This window comes from Siphateles boraxobius, unplaced genomic scaffold (genome assembly GCF_051911475.1).
Source record: "Siphateles boraxobius isolate OS27281-9 unplaced genomic scaffold, OSU_SipBor_1 6, whole genome shotgun sequence".
NCBI classification, from domain to species: Eukaryota; Metazoa; Chordata; class Actinopteri; order Cypriniformes; family Leuciscidae; genus Siphateles; species Siphateles boraxobius.
Window position 1 is genome coordinate 11,525,822 of NW_027509186.1, and position 16,131 is coordinate 11,541,952.

Consider the following 16,131-nt stretch of genomic DNA (forward strand, 5'->3'; position numbering starts at 1 on the left):
TGGTTTGGAAAATGGATGGATGGATGATTCAGCTGCAGGAATTCATTCCATGCGACTCTCACATTGCATTATGGGTATTCTTAAGCCGTTGAGCATATATCGTTTGTACAATTGTTATTCTGGTGCATTGTGGGATTGAATGAGTGCACTGGATAATGTCCATTATGGTTTTGGACACCACTACAAATGGCTGTCCCCTCAAATAGTGCCCTATTAAAGGGAATAAGGGGCGATTTCGGACACAGCCTGACTTCATTGCGATTTGGGCAAATGGCATGGGAAATCAGAATTTTTATGCCAAACATTCGTGTTTGTATTAATACGCCTTAACATTATTACTATAATAAAATAATTAAAATATTATCACTCACAATCCAATGAAATCCCAATGGTTAAAATCAACGCCCTCCTTGTATTATTTTTAACATTCAGTTTTATGTCACATTATGGGATTTAAGCTATTTCTTGTTGTTTCTAACCCCCAGATCCAGCCCGTAGTATCTGTCTAACGGAGGCGTGTGTAACCGTGGCCAGTAAGATCGTGGAAGCTCTGGACCGCTCCGTTGACCCATGTCAGGATTTTTACCAGTACGCCTGTGGAGGATGGGTCCGCAAAAACCCCCTGCCAGATGGCCGCTCCCGCTGGAGCACATTTAACAGCATCTGGGACCAGAACCAGGCTGTGCTCAAACACCTGCTGGGTAAGTGCAGGAAAACACACACACACACACACACACACACACACACACACACACACACACACACACACACACACACACACACACACACACACACACACACACACACACACACACACACACACACACACACTCACACACTCACACACACACACTCACACACAGCACACTTGCTCAGTAAATCTTTCTCAGTGTTCACAAAATGGAATATATTTAGAAAGGCATCTTAATGATTTACTTGATTTCCAATAGAAAACAGCTGCATTCATGCGTTTTGACAGGTTTTACACTTTAGTGCTCTGTACTTGGGTTGTTTTTTTATTCTCGATCTGCAGTGCAGCCGTCCCTGTCTGATTGTTCGATTTGGGACGATGACTTTCTGCACTCATTCTGTTTCTGTAACTTTAAATACCTCCTTTATTCACCCTCACATGGATTTACAGTATAGTGCTTGCAAGACCTTTTATTGGTTTTACTTTTTCAAGAAATTTACAGTTAAAGATTTAAAAACTTCTATTCAAACTGGCAGTGATGATGCCATTGACTTGTACTGGTAGAATATGTTACATGCAATGCCACCACAAAGCTAGGGTGTTCTGAATGTTCCCCAGGGTGTTACTATGTGGTTGCTAGAATGTTCTGAGGGGTTGCTGGGATGTTGCTAGGTGGTTGCCAAGGTATTATTTAGTGGTTGTTAGGCTGATCTTTAATTGTTGTAATTGGTAATTTGCTTGGGTCTTCTGGGTGATTTCCAGAGTACTGCAGGTCACAGCTCTTTTGGCAGTGTGTTGCTAAGGGGTTGCTATGCTGTTCCTGATAGTTGCCAGGGCATTTACTAAAAGGTTGTTATAGGTTATTCTGAGTAGTTGCCAGGGCACTGTAAATGGTTTGCCATGGTGTTTCAATATGGTGGCTATGGTGTTCTGGGTGGTTACTACTCAGTTATAGATGGTTGCTGGATTGTTGCTAAGTGGTTGCTATACTGTTCTTGATGGTTTCTAGGATATTTTTGCCAAGGTGCTGCTAGGTGGTTGCTACACAGTTCATGATGATTGCCAGGGCGTTTCTAAATGGTTGCTGGAATATTCTCAGAAGTTGTCTGGAACTGAAAGTGGTTTGCTAGCTTGTTCTGGGGGGTAGATATGGTGTTTCAAAATGGCTATTGTCAGGGGGTTTGCTCTAGTGTTCTTGGTGGTTGCTAGGTGGTTATTGTAAAGATCAAAAGAGTCTACCTACTGAAGTCATTCCTTTGATGGAAGTCTGAGGGAATATTTTCACCCGTTTAGAAAAAAAAACATAGTTCTGATCTCTTAAGGTTGGCCCACACTAAAAGATTAAAAAGTCTTATCAGTCTTATCAGAAAAAGTCTTATCCGATTTTCAAAATGTGAGAGACCACAAACATGACGATAAAAATAATGAAACATGAAAATAATAGATTTAACAGCTGTGTTTAGTGTGTGGAGTGCCGCGCACGATGTGATCAGGAAAGCACAACACACACTAACAGATACCATTCACAAAAAAACTGAGTCTCACAAAATCTCTCGCAGTAAAGAAATGGCGATAATAATGTTTGGACTGCTTTTTACCGAAAAATTGTGGAAAAAAAGATATAAGGTTTAAATGAAGCTGTGTTATGCTTCTATCTTAAGTCAGCTCGCTTTCTGATTTGGTATTGTTTCATTCCACGTGATAATCTACAAAGTGTGTGCGGATTTGTCCTCCGTTTCCCTCCACACAACAGGATTTCTGATCATGTTGAATATTTACGATTTGAGATTGGTGCGGCCCCGACATTCTTCCGAGCAGATTCAATCACCTTTAACACACCTCACACCACAGTAAAATCTGATCATCAAGATAATCGGCACTTCAGCTAGAATTGGCGGAAGGGGAGAATTGGGCCCAAAATCGGCCTGATTATCTTGTAGTGAGTGGGGGCCTTTAGAAAAATAAGATCACCTCTCCTCAAGCCATGTGACTTTACGTAGGCTAAGCATATGTTACATACTGTATTGTACAAACCTAATTCTAACTCCACTGTAAAAAATAATCCTGTAAAAAAATGTAAACTACTGGCAGCTGTGGTTGCCAGCATTATATTGTAAAATTATGGTGTGTTACTGTTTTTAAAATTAACAACTAAATACCATTTTGTCAGCTACAGCTATATGCTGTAAAATTACAGTTATATACTGTAGCTGACAAAACAGTATTTAGCTGTTAATTTCAAAAACAGTTACACACCGTATTTTTACGGTATGATGCTGGCAACCACAGCTGCCAGTAGTTTACCGTTTTTTTCAAGGATTATTTTTTTTACAGTGTATGATAAATAGCAGTATTAATATTTGCCTTAGCAAACAACACTAATTAATGGAAAGTCAACCATATTTTGAATATGAGAATATTCTAATTCTCACTATGTCTATCTGATTGCAACTTTTCATTTTTTTAAAAACTGTTTATTGAAGTCTCGGGTTTACTTATTTGCTGCCTTGCGAGCTCTAGAGTTCTGCACAGGAATGCTAATGTAATATCTTTTGTGTTTAAACGCATTGCTCCATTCCTCTCTCTAATTGTTGGTCTATCAGACTACTTAATAACCTGTTGTAAAGCACTGGCTGTGATCAAGCTCTCTCTCTCTGTCTAATGAAGGCGCTCTCATACTGGGGTCCCTGTAGCCATTTTGCTCTGATGACACTCCATCACATTGACACTGCATGTTGCATCACAGCCACAGGCACCCTCTCACCCTTCTGCACATTTAATAACACTTGCCTTACATGAACATATTTTTGATCTCAAATTACTCTTAGATATGTGATACATCTTTTGTGGTTCTTTGTTGTGTGTGTGATTGGGCCAGTGAACACCTCTGCATGCTGAAGTGAACACAACGCTCCAGTGAACAGTAAATGAAGAGTATTCCCTAATGACCTGCGTCAGAGAACTGGTGAAGCCCCCTGCAGAGAGAGAGAGAGAGAGAGAGAGAGGAGAGAGAGAGAGAGAGAGGAGAGAGAGAGAGAGAGAGAGAGAGAGAGAGAGAGAGAGAGAGAGAGAGAGAGAGAGAGAGAGAGAGAGAGAGAGAGAGAGAGAGAGAGAGAGAGAGAGAGAGAGAGAGAGAGAGAGAGAGTGAATAGGAAAACAGTAAGGAAGAAACGGTTGAGAAGAAGGAGTGGTGGGATAAACTTACACTTGATTTTATTATGGCCCCATTATGAGTATGGGCAACAGTACATGACATCACACTCCAGGGCTTCTGTATTGCGAAAATTATAAATGACCCTGCCAGGATGTTGTTAATGGGTTTCTAGGGTGTTCAATGTTGTTACCAGGGTGTTGCTAAGGGGTTGGCAGGGTGTTCTGGGTGATTGTTTGATTGTTGATAGGTGTTTGCTTTGGGGTTATGGGTGGTGAAATTGCTAGGTGGTTGTTGTGGTGTTTGATGGAATGTTCTGATTGGTTGCTGGGTTATTGCTAGGTGGTTACTAGGATGTTCTACTGTAGGTGGTTGCCAGGGTGTTGCTAAGTGGTTGCTAGGGTGTTCAAGGTTGGTTACCAGAGGATTGCTAGGTGGTTGCCATGGTGTTCTAGGTTGTTTCTGGGTGTATGCTAGAGTATTCTGGTTGGTAGCAGGTTGTTGTTGGGTGGTTACTTGGGTGTTTTAGGTGGTTGCCAATGTGTTGGTAAGTAGTTGCTTGGGTCTTCTGGGTTGTTATCACGACATTTCTAGGTCACTAGGGTGTTCAAAGTTAGATACCAGAGCATTGCTAGGTGGTTACCAGGATGTTCTGTGTGGTTTCCAGGGTGTTGCTGGAGGTTTGCTAGGGTTGTATGGATAGTTTCTAGAGCATTTCTTGGTAGTTTGCTAATGTCAAGTCACCTTTATTTATATAGCGTTTTTTACAATACAGATTGTTTCAAAGCAGCTTAACAGAGATAACAGGAAAATAATGCAACAACGTTTGTTTCCAGAAGAAAATAGCATCACAGTCCAGCTTAAGTAAGTTCAGTGATGATTAATTTTGTTAATTCATTAATTTTAAAAAAAGTTATTAAGTTAATTTATATATATAGCCACTCTGTAGAAAAACATGATGTCATCGTCCAGCTCAGTTCAGTTTTCATATAATGGTGTCAATGCAGCAGATCCATAATATTGTTGAATATTAAATTAAACGTCCCCAACTAAGCAAGCCAAAAGCCAATGGCGACTAAGGCGAAGAAAGGCGGAAAAGGCAACAGTGGGAAGGAACCAAAACTCCATCAGATGTTAGGATGGAGAAAAAAACCTTGTGAGAAACCAGGCTCAGTCTGGGGGCCAGTCCTCCTCCGGCCAATGAACGAACAGTGTATGATTATGATTCAGGCAGCATTACAGGTCAGAAGTCAGATTGGATTGGAACATTCAGAATATTATCCAGTTCCATCTGGTTGAAGATCGGAGTCATCACGCGCGTATGGAGACGAGTTTGTTGAGGATCAGTGCCGATGGCTGTCGTGTCGATGAGGCCTTCACAGGGGAGAGTCTAGTTGACACAAGCTCTGCTGACACTTCAGGGATGCGTTGTGGTACTGTCTAGGCACAGGTCCACCATCTGATCTGGATACGGCCCGGATCCGGCTGATTACAGTTAACCTCGGAATAAACAGAAAGACTAAAATTAGCGTAGATGCCATTCTTTTTATGATGTAATGAGTACATCAGGTGTTATAGGAAGTGCTCCCGGTTCTGGCTGACCTAATCTATGCAGCCTAACAATTATGCTGGGGACACACTTAACTTCTAGCTGAAACATTCTAATACTGAACAGAACACACTTACAGACTGTTCCCAATGACTGGAGTAGATTTTAAACACCGACTGAACGCAACTGTCTCTGACTCTGCACATTTGGCCATGATCAGTCGTAAGTATCAAATTACATTCATGGCCTTACAGTTGTTGAGTGTGTGTCCGGCATAAGGTGTTTTGTAGGGTGTTACTAGGGTATTAGCTAGGTGACTACTTACTGGTCCAAGTCATAAAAGAAATAATTTTTTACACTCCAGAGCTTTTGCATAAATTATTTTAAATAAACATATTGTTTGAAATGAAACAATACAATAAATATTTTATCATGACATGTATTATATTGTAGTTTTTGCAGATATTTATCATGTTGCAATAATATTTGCATATTAAAATATGGACTGGGTGGTGTACTGTGAAGTGGGAGAATGTTTCAACCATGAGATTTTTCTACACTGCAGTAATATTTACCACAGATATTTACACAATAGTTGTGTGACTAAAAATGAGTGCTGGAAAGGGAAACTATTTCAACAAAAACAAAAACGTGTAGTTGTGAAGTCAGATTATGTGTTTGTAAGCCTACACTTTACCCTCACACGGAGAAACTCTGAAAAAGACAAATTAGCCGATTCTTTGTGCCAATGCGCCTGGTTGATGGTCACCTTTTAGCCAACGAACACAAACAAACACAAGCAAAATCTGGAAATAGAACGAGATCAGCTCTGAATTCTGCTAGACGAGCAGCAAGTCATGCGAAAGCCCATTCCTTTCTCACCGTGTGTCCTCTCTCTGGACTAGACATGCTGACCAGTAATTGGACTGCCACTGTTCCCCAGAGAATTTATTACTTGAATATTCCTGGCTCCTGTTCCTTAATGTAATTGCGCTGTTAGGAGGAGAAAATACTACAGAAAAGAAAAATGAGTCAGAATAGAGGGGAAACAACTGTAAGAGGTGGTTTAGGGATTGTTTGCTTGAACTATCATGTTGTAGATTAATTACTCCATCTCTCTTTCGCACAACACAGATGTGTATAAAAACACAAAGAGGAGAGTGAATTATTCCTCCTCCTAAGAAGTGTGAGGTGTATTACCATGACAACAACTGAGAGCACCAATCAAAGATCACGATGACAAGCATAATTGTGTGCTCAGGAGTGGGTGGTTGCATGTATGTTTGCGATTCATCATTTGTGTGCCTGTTTTGTATCTGTTTGTTCACACCTCTGTGTGTTCCTTGTTTGGTTGAGATGTTTAAAGATAAAGTGTATAATTTATGTGCCACTAGAAACACAAAATGAAATTGCAACATTATATTACTTTTTGGTCCAGATCCATTTTTTATAAATGGAATGCATACATACAATTACACATCTTCTATAATGAATATAAGCAGTGAAGCAATTTTGTCATACATGGTTGTCTGCCAAGTCATGTGGTGCAAGAAGCATGCAGAGAACAATTATATCATGAGAAGAACCCTGGTATGACAAGGTATATGTCAAGGTCAGTAAGTCTTATAAAATATTAAAATAATTTGACCTTTTTATATGACATGGTTCCTTGCCTTGCCTTGTAACAGGCTGTAACCGTTACATGGTAAAGTTTTGATAGTCCCTTGGTGATGCCCAAAAAAAAAAAAACATTGATATATATGAATTAGCAATGAAAAATATACTATACTATACTTATATACTACTTTTTCTGAAAATAATGGTTAGGATACACTTACATGTTTTTATGGTGTATGGAAAAATGTTATTACTTTTTACTTAATGGTTACACCACATGACATTAAGTTGTTAAATTTAAACTTTGTTTGAAATGTTTGAAAAACCATTTGAAACCAGCTTGAATATAAAGAGTCCATTTGGCAAGTGTTTTATAGTGTTTGGCAGGTGTTTAATCTCGGAGGCACATTTAGCTAATGCTGCGAACTTCCTGGCTGCAACTGCAACATGCAGGAAGTCTAAAAAGATTGGACATTACGCTAAACTGTGCTGATCAGCGCAATCAAATACAGGTCCTTCTCAAAAAATTAGCATATTGTGATAAAGTTCATTATTTTCCATAATGTAATGATAAAAATTAAACTTTCATATATTTTAGATTCATTGCACACCAACTGAAATATTTCAGGTCTTTTATTGTTTTAATACTGATGATTTTGGCATACAGCTCATGAAAACCCAAAATTCCTGTCTCAAAAAATTAGCATATTTCATCCGACCAATAAAAGAAGTGTTTTTAATACAAAAAAAAAAGTAAACCTTCAAATAATTATGTTCAGTTATGCACTCAATAGTCAATACTTGGTTGGGGATCCTTTTGCAGAAATGACTGCTTCAATGCGGCGTGGCATGGAGGCAATCAGCCTGTGGCACTGCTGAGGTGTTATGGAGGCCCAGGATGCTTCGATAGCGGCCTTAAGCTCATCCAGAGTGTTGGGTCTTGCGTCTCTCAACTTTCTCTTCTCAATATCCCACAGATTCTCTATGGGGTTCAGGTCAGGAGAGTTGGCAGGCCAATTGAGCACAGTAATACCATGGTCAGTAAACCATTTACCAGTGGTTTTGGCACTGTGAGCAGGTGCCAGGTCGTGCTGAAAAATGAAATCTTCATCTCCATAAAGCTTTTCAGCAGATGGAAGCATGAAGTGCTCCAAAATCTCCTGATAGCTAGCTGCATTGACCCTGCCCTTGATTAAACACAGTGGACCAACACCAGCAGCTGACATGGCACCCCAGACCATCACTGACTGTGGGTACTTAACACTGGACTTCAGGCATTTTGGCATTTCCTTCTCCCCAGTCTTCCTCCAGACTCTGGCACCTTGATTTCCGAATGACATGCAAAACTGAGCAACAGTCCAGTGCTGCTTCTCTGTAGCCCAGGTCAGGCGCTTCTGCCGCTGTTTCTGGTTCAAAAGTGGCTTGACCTGGGGAATGCGGCACCTGTAGCCCATTTCCTGCACACGCCTGTGCACGGTGGCTCTGGATGTTTCTACTCCAGACTCAGTCCACTGCTTCCGCAGGTCCCCCAAGGTCTGGAATCGGTCCTTCTCCACAATATTCCTCATGGTCCGGTCATCTCTTCTCGTTGTGCAGCGTTTTTTGCCACACTTTTTCCTTCCCACAGACTTCCCACTGAGGTGCCTTGATACAGCACTCTGGGAACAGCCTATTTGTTCAGAAATTTCTTTTTGTCTTACCCTCTTGCTTGAGGGTGTCAATGATGGCCTTCTGGACAGCAGTCAGGTCGGCAGTCTTACCCATGTTTGCGTTTTTGAGTAATGAAACAGGCTGGGAGTTTTTAAAAGCCTCAGGAATCTTTTGCAGGTGTTTAGAGTTAATTAGTTGATTCAGATGATTAGGTTAATAGCTCGTTTAGAGACCCTTTTCATGATATGCTAATTTTTTGAGACAGGAATTTTGGGTTTTCATGAGCTGTATGCCAAAATCATCAGTATTAAAACAATAAAAGACCTGAAATATTTCAGTTGGTGTGCAATGAATCTAAAATATATGGAAGTTTAATTTTTATCATTACATTATGGAAAATAATGAACTTTATCACAATATGCTAATTTTTTGAGAAGGACCTGTACACAAGGTCCATAAAATTGAATTACCAGAAGTTACTGTACTGTACATGGAATATTCAGCTCTTACTCCCAGCATTACAAGCACAGTGACTATACCTACTTCTGACTTACAGACTTGTGGTGGATTTGGTGGTTGACACAGGGTCTTCCATATCTATCCTGCCCTACAGCACTTATGCATACCAGTTCAGTAACGTTGTGCTGTCGCAACCCACAGCCATGCTTGTAACGTATTCAAAAGCCCAAATTCTGGTGGTTGGATGTTTGTCCGTGAACGTTCCTCTTCATAACCCCTCAGTTCCTGCTACGTTCTTCATTGTGGCCAAAGGGACACCACTCATGGGGAGGGACCAACTCTGTACTACATGTGAGGATAGGATTGAAAACAATCAAGTCCTGCCTCCTAATGCCCTTCCTGTGCCTGCTTCTCCTGTGCCAGACTTTCAGTGCACTGTTGTTGAGTCAACTGAATTGGATGTGCTACAAACTTTAAACACTGCGTAAAGCTGGATGAAACATCACAACTGTGCGGCAAAAACATTGCCATCTCTCTGTTTTTATTGCTTGCAAGCAGCTGGGGTGATAGAACACATTGACCATGTTATGCAGAAAAAGTCAGGTAAAATTGGGATGTGTGTTGAACTCAGCAGTGATTGTGGACTTCTTTCCATTGCCACACATGGATGAACTACTCTCTGCTATAAAAGGTTCTACTGTTTTCTCTACCATCGACCTGACTAATGCTCACTACCAAGTGCCCCTGAGGACAGTCATGACCTCACAGCCATTATTACTCACAACAGACTGGATTGGCTTCAGCGCCTGCAGAATTTTAGAAGATGAGGTGTTGAAAATTACCTCGATGACATTATCATTCACGGATGTGACGGTCTTCAAGCGGTCTTACAACGATTAGAAGCTGCTGGTTTGCAACTCAATAAAGACAAGTGTCGTTTCCGTCACACCAGCCTGCTGTTCTTTGGTCATACTCTTTCAACGGAGTGTCTCCTTCCTGATGAATCACATGTACAGGCGATTCAAATTGCTCCTGCTGATTATCTTCTGATTAACTGCCTCTCCTGCAGATAATGCGGTTGCTCCAGCTCTTTCTGATGTTGATGAGGACTTTGTTGCTTTTTTGCTGTTAGTAATTCTCTTCCTGTTGTTGATGCTGCATGTGCTTCTTGTCCTGTTCTAACCAAACTTTGTACACAGATTTCTCATTGTTGACCTCCTTCACCCAAGGGTCTGGACAATGAGTTGTTGCCGTACTATAAACTACATCTGGAACTGTCTGTTAAGGGCAACTTCATCTTTTGAGGCTCACGGCTGATTGCACCTGCTGCTCTTCGATCTGAAGAGAACCAAACACAGAAAGCACAATAAGTTTTCCAATCTTCTCACAGTTGCCAAAAGACTGTTGGTGGGTACGTTCTTAGTGATGGAAAGACATGGAATGTTTCCGATCTCACTGCATTTCCATGCACACCAACATCTCTGGCTAAGAACACGGCTCACTACACAGACACTCATGCCACTAGACCTAAACATGATTTTTGGAAGCCGAGTTGGTTTGTCAGGTTGTGTGCAGGTAGCTGAAGACGAGGATGCAGGAACTCCAAAGTAGTTGATTTTTTTACAAAATAAACTTCAGGAACATACAGGAACAAAATAACAAACTCCAGGAATTCAGAGACACAACCATACATGGACGACGACCAACAAACACTGAGGGAAAACACAGGGCTTAACCTGTTAACCGTTTCCAGAGCGTCGGCGCACTGAAGCGGTTTTTTTTTATTTAGTTCAAATTTACTATCAGATTTAATGTTATACCTTGACAAACTATACATCATTAAAAAGATATAATACTCAAGATTCAGTATTTGACCACTATTGTATTCTGAGAAACTTATAGTGACAGTTATGTCTTCATTTGTGTCAGGAGTTATGAAATGGAAAAATGAGTCGATACCTTTAATATGAATTATGAGCGTCAGCTGGTCCATTCATAAAAAACACTCCGTGCTGTCGTCATGACGGCGATTCACAAAACAACGTCCCTCAGGGCTTTAGCTCAAAAATGTGCAGACTTGGAGAAATATTGATATATTCTCATAGATTCACATCATATTTCTATAGACAGGAATAATATTTGTTGAATTTATACCCAAATGCGTCGATGTAATCATTATGATCGCTTCTTACTGAGATGTGCTGTGTTTTCAATTCATACCAATAGCCTGAGGGCGCTATATGCACAATAACAGTCCATATATGGATCACGAAGAAGACCCATAGTCATGTGACATTCCAGGACGTCACTGATACAGAAAGTAGCTGACAGAGATCGCTGTAACATGCAGATAAAGATGTTTTGAAGACAATAAACATGATTGCAATGATATTTGAGTTACCTGTGTTCTTCAAGCCATGCCAGGTATTTCATAATAATAGATTATATTTATAATGCAATGCTAATCGATATAGATTTCATCATCGTGCAGAAGACTATAAATAATAAATTTTCTGTCGGATTTTTTTTTATCTGAAGCCAAATTAGAGCACAGAAGATTATTTAAAACACTCGACTTGCGTTATAAAGTAAGTTTGGAGCACAAACATGGTTTTAATCTCATAAATGGTCGTGTATTGATGGTGTGCTAAGCTAACATGCTAGCTAGCCCAGGTGCACCTGCCACCAGCAGTTATTGTTTTATGATTTTTTTCTAAATAGGAATGCTTACTGAAATGTTTCAGTGCATTTGATACCAGTTTCAAATATTTAGTGAGAACTTTGATAAAAGAAATTAGGGTTTGAAACCCTATGAATAGCCTGTGAATAGCCAGTCGTTAGTAGCTATAATGCAGACAAAAGAAATGCATATTTAGAGCCATAACCAGTCTGGAGAGGTGTAAATGTGTGCAGGGAGAGACTCACACTGAATGGGGCTCGTTTGCACCACAAAACAATATAGACAATAGACTGATTAGATGACTCAGAAGATGACTAAACATCAGTTTGCATTTTAGAGTCTAATCAAAATAAAGTAATTTGACATGATCTTGAAAAACATTTAACTAAATACAGAGTTTTAGACTTATCATTTTCAGATTTTAAATATAAAATGGTCACACATATGGCTTTAGCTGCAGTGCATTTCTAGATTGCTCCAGGGCCAACTTCAATTTTATTTTTATGAAGATGTTTCATAAAAGTAAATTTCTAATAACTTTACAAAACTTTGATGCTATTTAAACATTTTTTTTTCATTATGACAATAATTAATTCTACATTTACAATAAACTACTAGGTGTCAGCTTTCAAATGAGATCATACTTGTGCTTTTAGTGCAAAGGGTTCATGAACTGTATCTGTTTAAGTTTGGGTATGCCATTTCTGGGGATTTTTCAAAAGTGGCCTTGAAGGTTAACAGGTTAAAAGAACTGGGACTAATGGTATAGTTGACTGAACACAGGTGAAGAAACTGAACACAAACGAGGAGCGAGAAAAACTAACAGGACTAAACCAAAATCACAAAGACAGGGGGAAACAAGATCACAGAACATAACTTACATAGAAAACGTGACATGGTTAAAGGACTATCTAACTAAACTCTGATGAAATATTCTGTTCTTTAAAAAAGGGGGAAATGTGTTTATAATTGAATTGTTGTTGACTACTATTTTGAAAAGTGTACTGTGACATAATGTGTGAGAACTGAAGAATAAATAAGAAGGATAAAGTTTGCTACTCCTGTCTCGTGTCCTTCATTGATTTATAATTCCTGTCAGATACCACAGCCTTTTCTTGTCAGTCTTTGGCATAAAATGCAAGGCATATGGCACCGTATACGGACATTCTTTTCTGCTGGTGCTCAAAACATATTTTCCAGGAATTTCTTTAGTTTATTGCTGTTGCTGTGGCAGCCAACAATAGCACAGCTTAACAATGCACTCATTTTTATTTGTAGTAATCTTCAAAAAGTTTCTGTTTAATTAATTCAGTCTCTCTTTTTACCCCGTTTTAACAATGGGTTCCTATAGAGATGAGAACAGGACAGCATATAAACGGAAGTTAGAATCCATCATGGCTGCGCACATAATTTACTCAGGAAAAAAAAGTTGTTGGTGCCAATAATGTTAAATGCAACTGGAAACGTTTCAGGGTACGCATGTCACCATGGTCCCATAAGAATAGCATGAGTCTAAACACGATAATGAACTTGACATTGGCAGGCGGCAAGGAGTAGTAGTAACCAGGGAGGCTCCCTTAGAGCCTAACTACTTGGTGTACAACCCTACCATCTAGACAAGCTCAAGGAACGGAGGACTAAGTAAGGCACTTCTCTAAATCGAGAGGAGACCTAGCTACGTTCCCCGCTCAGGACAGCTTACAAGGAGAATCACAGAGAGCCAACAACTTCCAATTGTTATCCCAGCAGAGCTCAAGAGACCAGAGACCTCAACGAATATAACTTTACCTGGCGAAAGGAAGCCTCACAATGCTCACAGTAGCCAAGGAGGCTGACAGAGAGCCTAACAACTCAGCAGACTCAAGGGACTAGAAGCCTCAAACAAATAACTCTCTACAGCAAGAGGAGAGCCTGTCAACGCTCACGATAACCAAGGAAGCTCACAGAGAGCCTAGCTACTTAGCAAAACATAGCCGAGCTCTAGGAGAGGAGGCCTCAGCATAATGACTCTCTAAATTGAGAGGAGACCTAACGACACCCCGCACTCAGGATATCTGGCCAGTAGGCTCACAGAGAGCCTGCAACTTGCAATTGCTATCCCAGCGGAGCTCTGGAGAGCGTAGACAACTCTCTTTGGTGAGAGGAGGCCTAAAAATGTTCACAATAGCCAAGGAGGCTAACGGAGAGGCTAGAAACTTACCAAACATAGCCGCCGAGATCTAGGAGCAGTGGCTGCAACAAGACAACTTTCTAAATCGAGAGGTGGCCTAATGACGCCCCACACTCAAGACATCTTGCAAGGAGGCTCACAGAGAACCTGCAACTCGCAATTACTATCCTTGCGGAGCCCTTACAGAGCGAAGGCACAGTAGCCAGTGAGGCTCACAGAGAGCCTAACAACTTTGCAAACAGCTAAACGAGTTCTAGGAGCGGAGGACTCAACATGACAACTCTCTAAACTTGAGAGGATTCCTAACTACACCCCATGCTCAAGACGCCTTTCATACCCCTTTTCCACCAACAAGAACCAGGTGCTGGTTCAGAGCTAGAGCTAGTGCCGGTTCGGAGTTGGTTCAACTGACGAGCTTTCAAAGAACCGGTTTGCCTTTCCACAGGCTAGAGAGCCATCACAGAGCCAGATCTTACGTCACTGTATACATCTCATATTGCCCAGCAACACTAGCACGGCACACACAAACACACCAGGCTTCTTCGAGATGGTTCGGCACTGTGAATCTCGAACTGCGAGAGCGATCCAAAAGCAGAAGGAGTCGTGTGCTCTCCAAACACTCCCGCAGCTCCGATCAGTCCATGCCGCTCCGATGCATCTCGAACAAGCCTTCCATCAACAATGGCGATCGTTGCGTTACTATTTATGCTTATGGCTTTGCAAACCTACATCGGTATCTAAACACGGCGAATTCAGCACGTTCGTGCAGCTCACCGTAACTTGCATTAACGGAGATTACAATCGAGCTGCAGCACGATTAGCTGCTATTTAAAAAATGGCGGTCACAAGTTTCTGTTTGTCTTGTTGGTCCCGGTAACCACGCCCCCACCCACTGACGTTAGCGGTTCTTACTTCTAGACCAGCAATGATTTGGTGCTACTTAAGAACCACTTTTACTGGTTCGGAGCTGGTGCTTTGGTGGTCGAAAAACAAAGAACCGATTTGAAACTAGGCTCTGGCTCCGAACCAGCACCAGTTCTACCTTGGTGGAAAAGGGGTAACAGTGAGGCTCACAAAGAACCTACAACACGTAATGCTGTCCCAGTGGAGCTCTGGGAAGCAGAAGCCTCATAGGATAACTCTTTCTAGTGAGAGGAGGCCTTGCAACGCTCGCCTAAAGCTTAACCTATGACTAAGCTCATAGGACAAAAGACATGTTCTTTTGAAACTGAGATTCAGGCTACACAACAGTGCTAGAAGCCTGATACAATAATAAGAGCTAAAATAAGCAGAGGCCTCTAACAGAATGACTCTCTAAGTGAGAGGAAGGTTAACAACGCTCTGGTTAAATAGTTACCAAGGAGGCTCGCAAAGAGCCTAGCAACTTAGACCCAAGGAGGGGGGAAAGGAGGCAGATGTTATTTTGCCTCTGGGACCTTGAAACGCTGATTGTGTTTATTCTTGATCACTTCCCTCAGATCTTTCCTTCTCCTTCTGGCTTCACTCCTCCTCAGTGCTCCGCCCCTCGAAGGAAGGGGAGCGCAATATGAAGGTCTTAAAAGCAGCGGAGTGTACCTTGACCTCTCTAAACTTCATCGAACATCGTCTCGACGGATGGGCCGATGTACTCAGATGGCAAAACTCGTGCATCGAGGAGAAAGAAATCTGTGGTGTGGTGCAGCTCCTCTACCGCCTCAGGGGGAGCCTCTTGCCCTGGTCTAGGTCCTTCAGCAGGTCGGCCTGGTAGGCCTGCAGCACTGCCATAGTGTGTAGTGTCGCACCGGCCTGACCTGCTGCCGCATATGCTCTGCCATTAAGATGCGAGGTGACACACAACATTTTAGTAGGCAGAGTCGCAGCCTTCGATTGCGGATGCCTCGCCCACCGAGAGATAGCTGGCCAGCGTCTCTTCAATCGGAGGCATCGGTGCATACCCATACAACTGCATCCCCTCAAGATCAGCTTAATTCGCCTGAGTGTGGAAGTGTTCATCGAGGAAGCGTTCATTGAGGCGGCAACGAGGGAGCTTGCACACGTTTCCATGGCAGATCAAATCTCGCAGTGGAATCGCTTCCAGTAACTTGTCATTTGCAGGGCAGGCGGGCTGAGAACGCTCGGAAGCATCATCAATCTCATCAATCTCATGCTTGCTGTTGAATCAGAT

General features: G+C 41.5%; 1 protein-coding gene across 4 annotated transcripts in view; it reads left to right on the forward strand.

The window, feature by feature from the left end:
* ece2b (endothelin converting enzyme 2b) overlaps positions 1 to 16,131 on the forward strand; it is a 78,548-nt gene that overhangs the window by 33,746 nt on the left and 28,671 nt on the right. For all 4 annotated transcript variants that reach the window (XM_077207681.1, XM_077207684.1, XM_077207683.1 and 1 more), the window contains one exon: positions 486 to 701. In XM_077207681.1, coding sequence (XP_077063796.1) covers positions 486 to 701 — 216 coding nt within the window. The remainder of the gene's footprint in view (positions 1 to 485; positions 702 to 16,131) is intronic.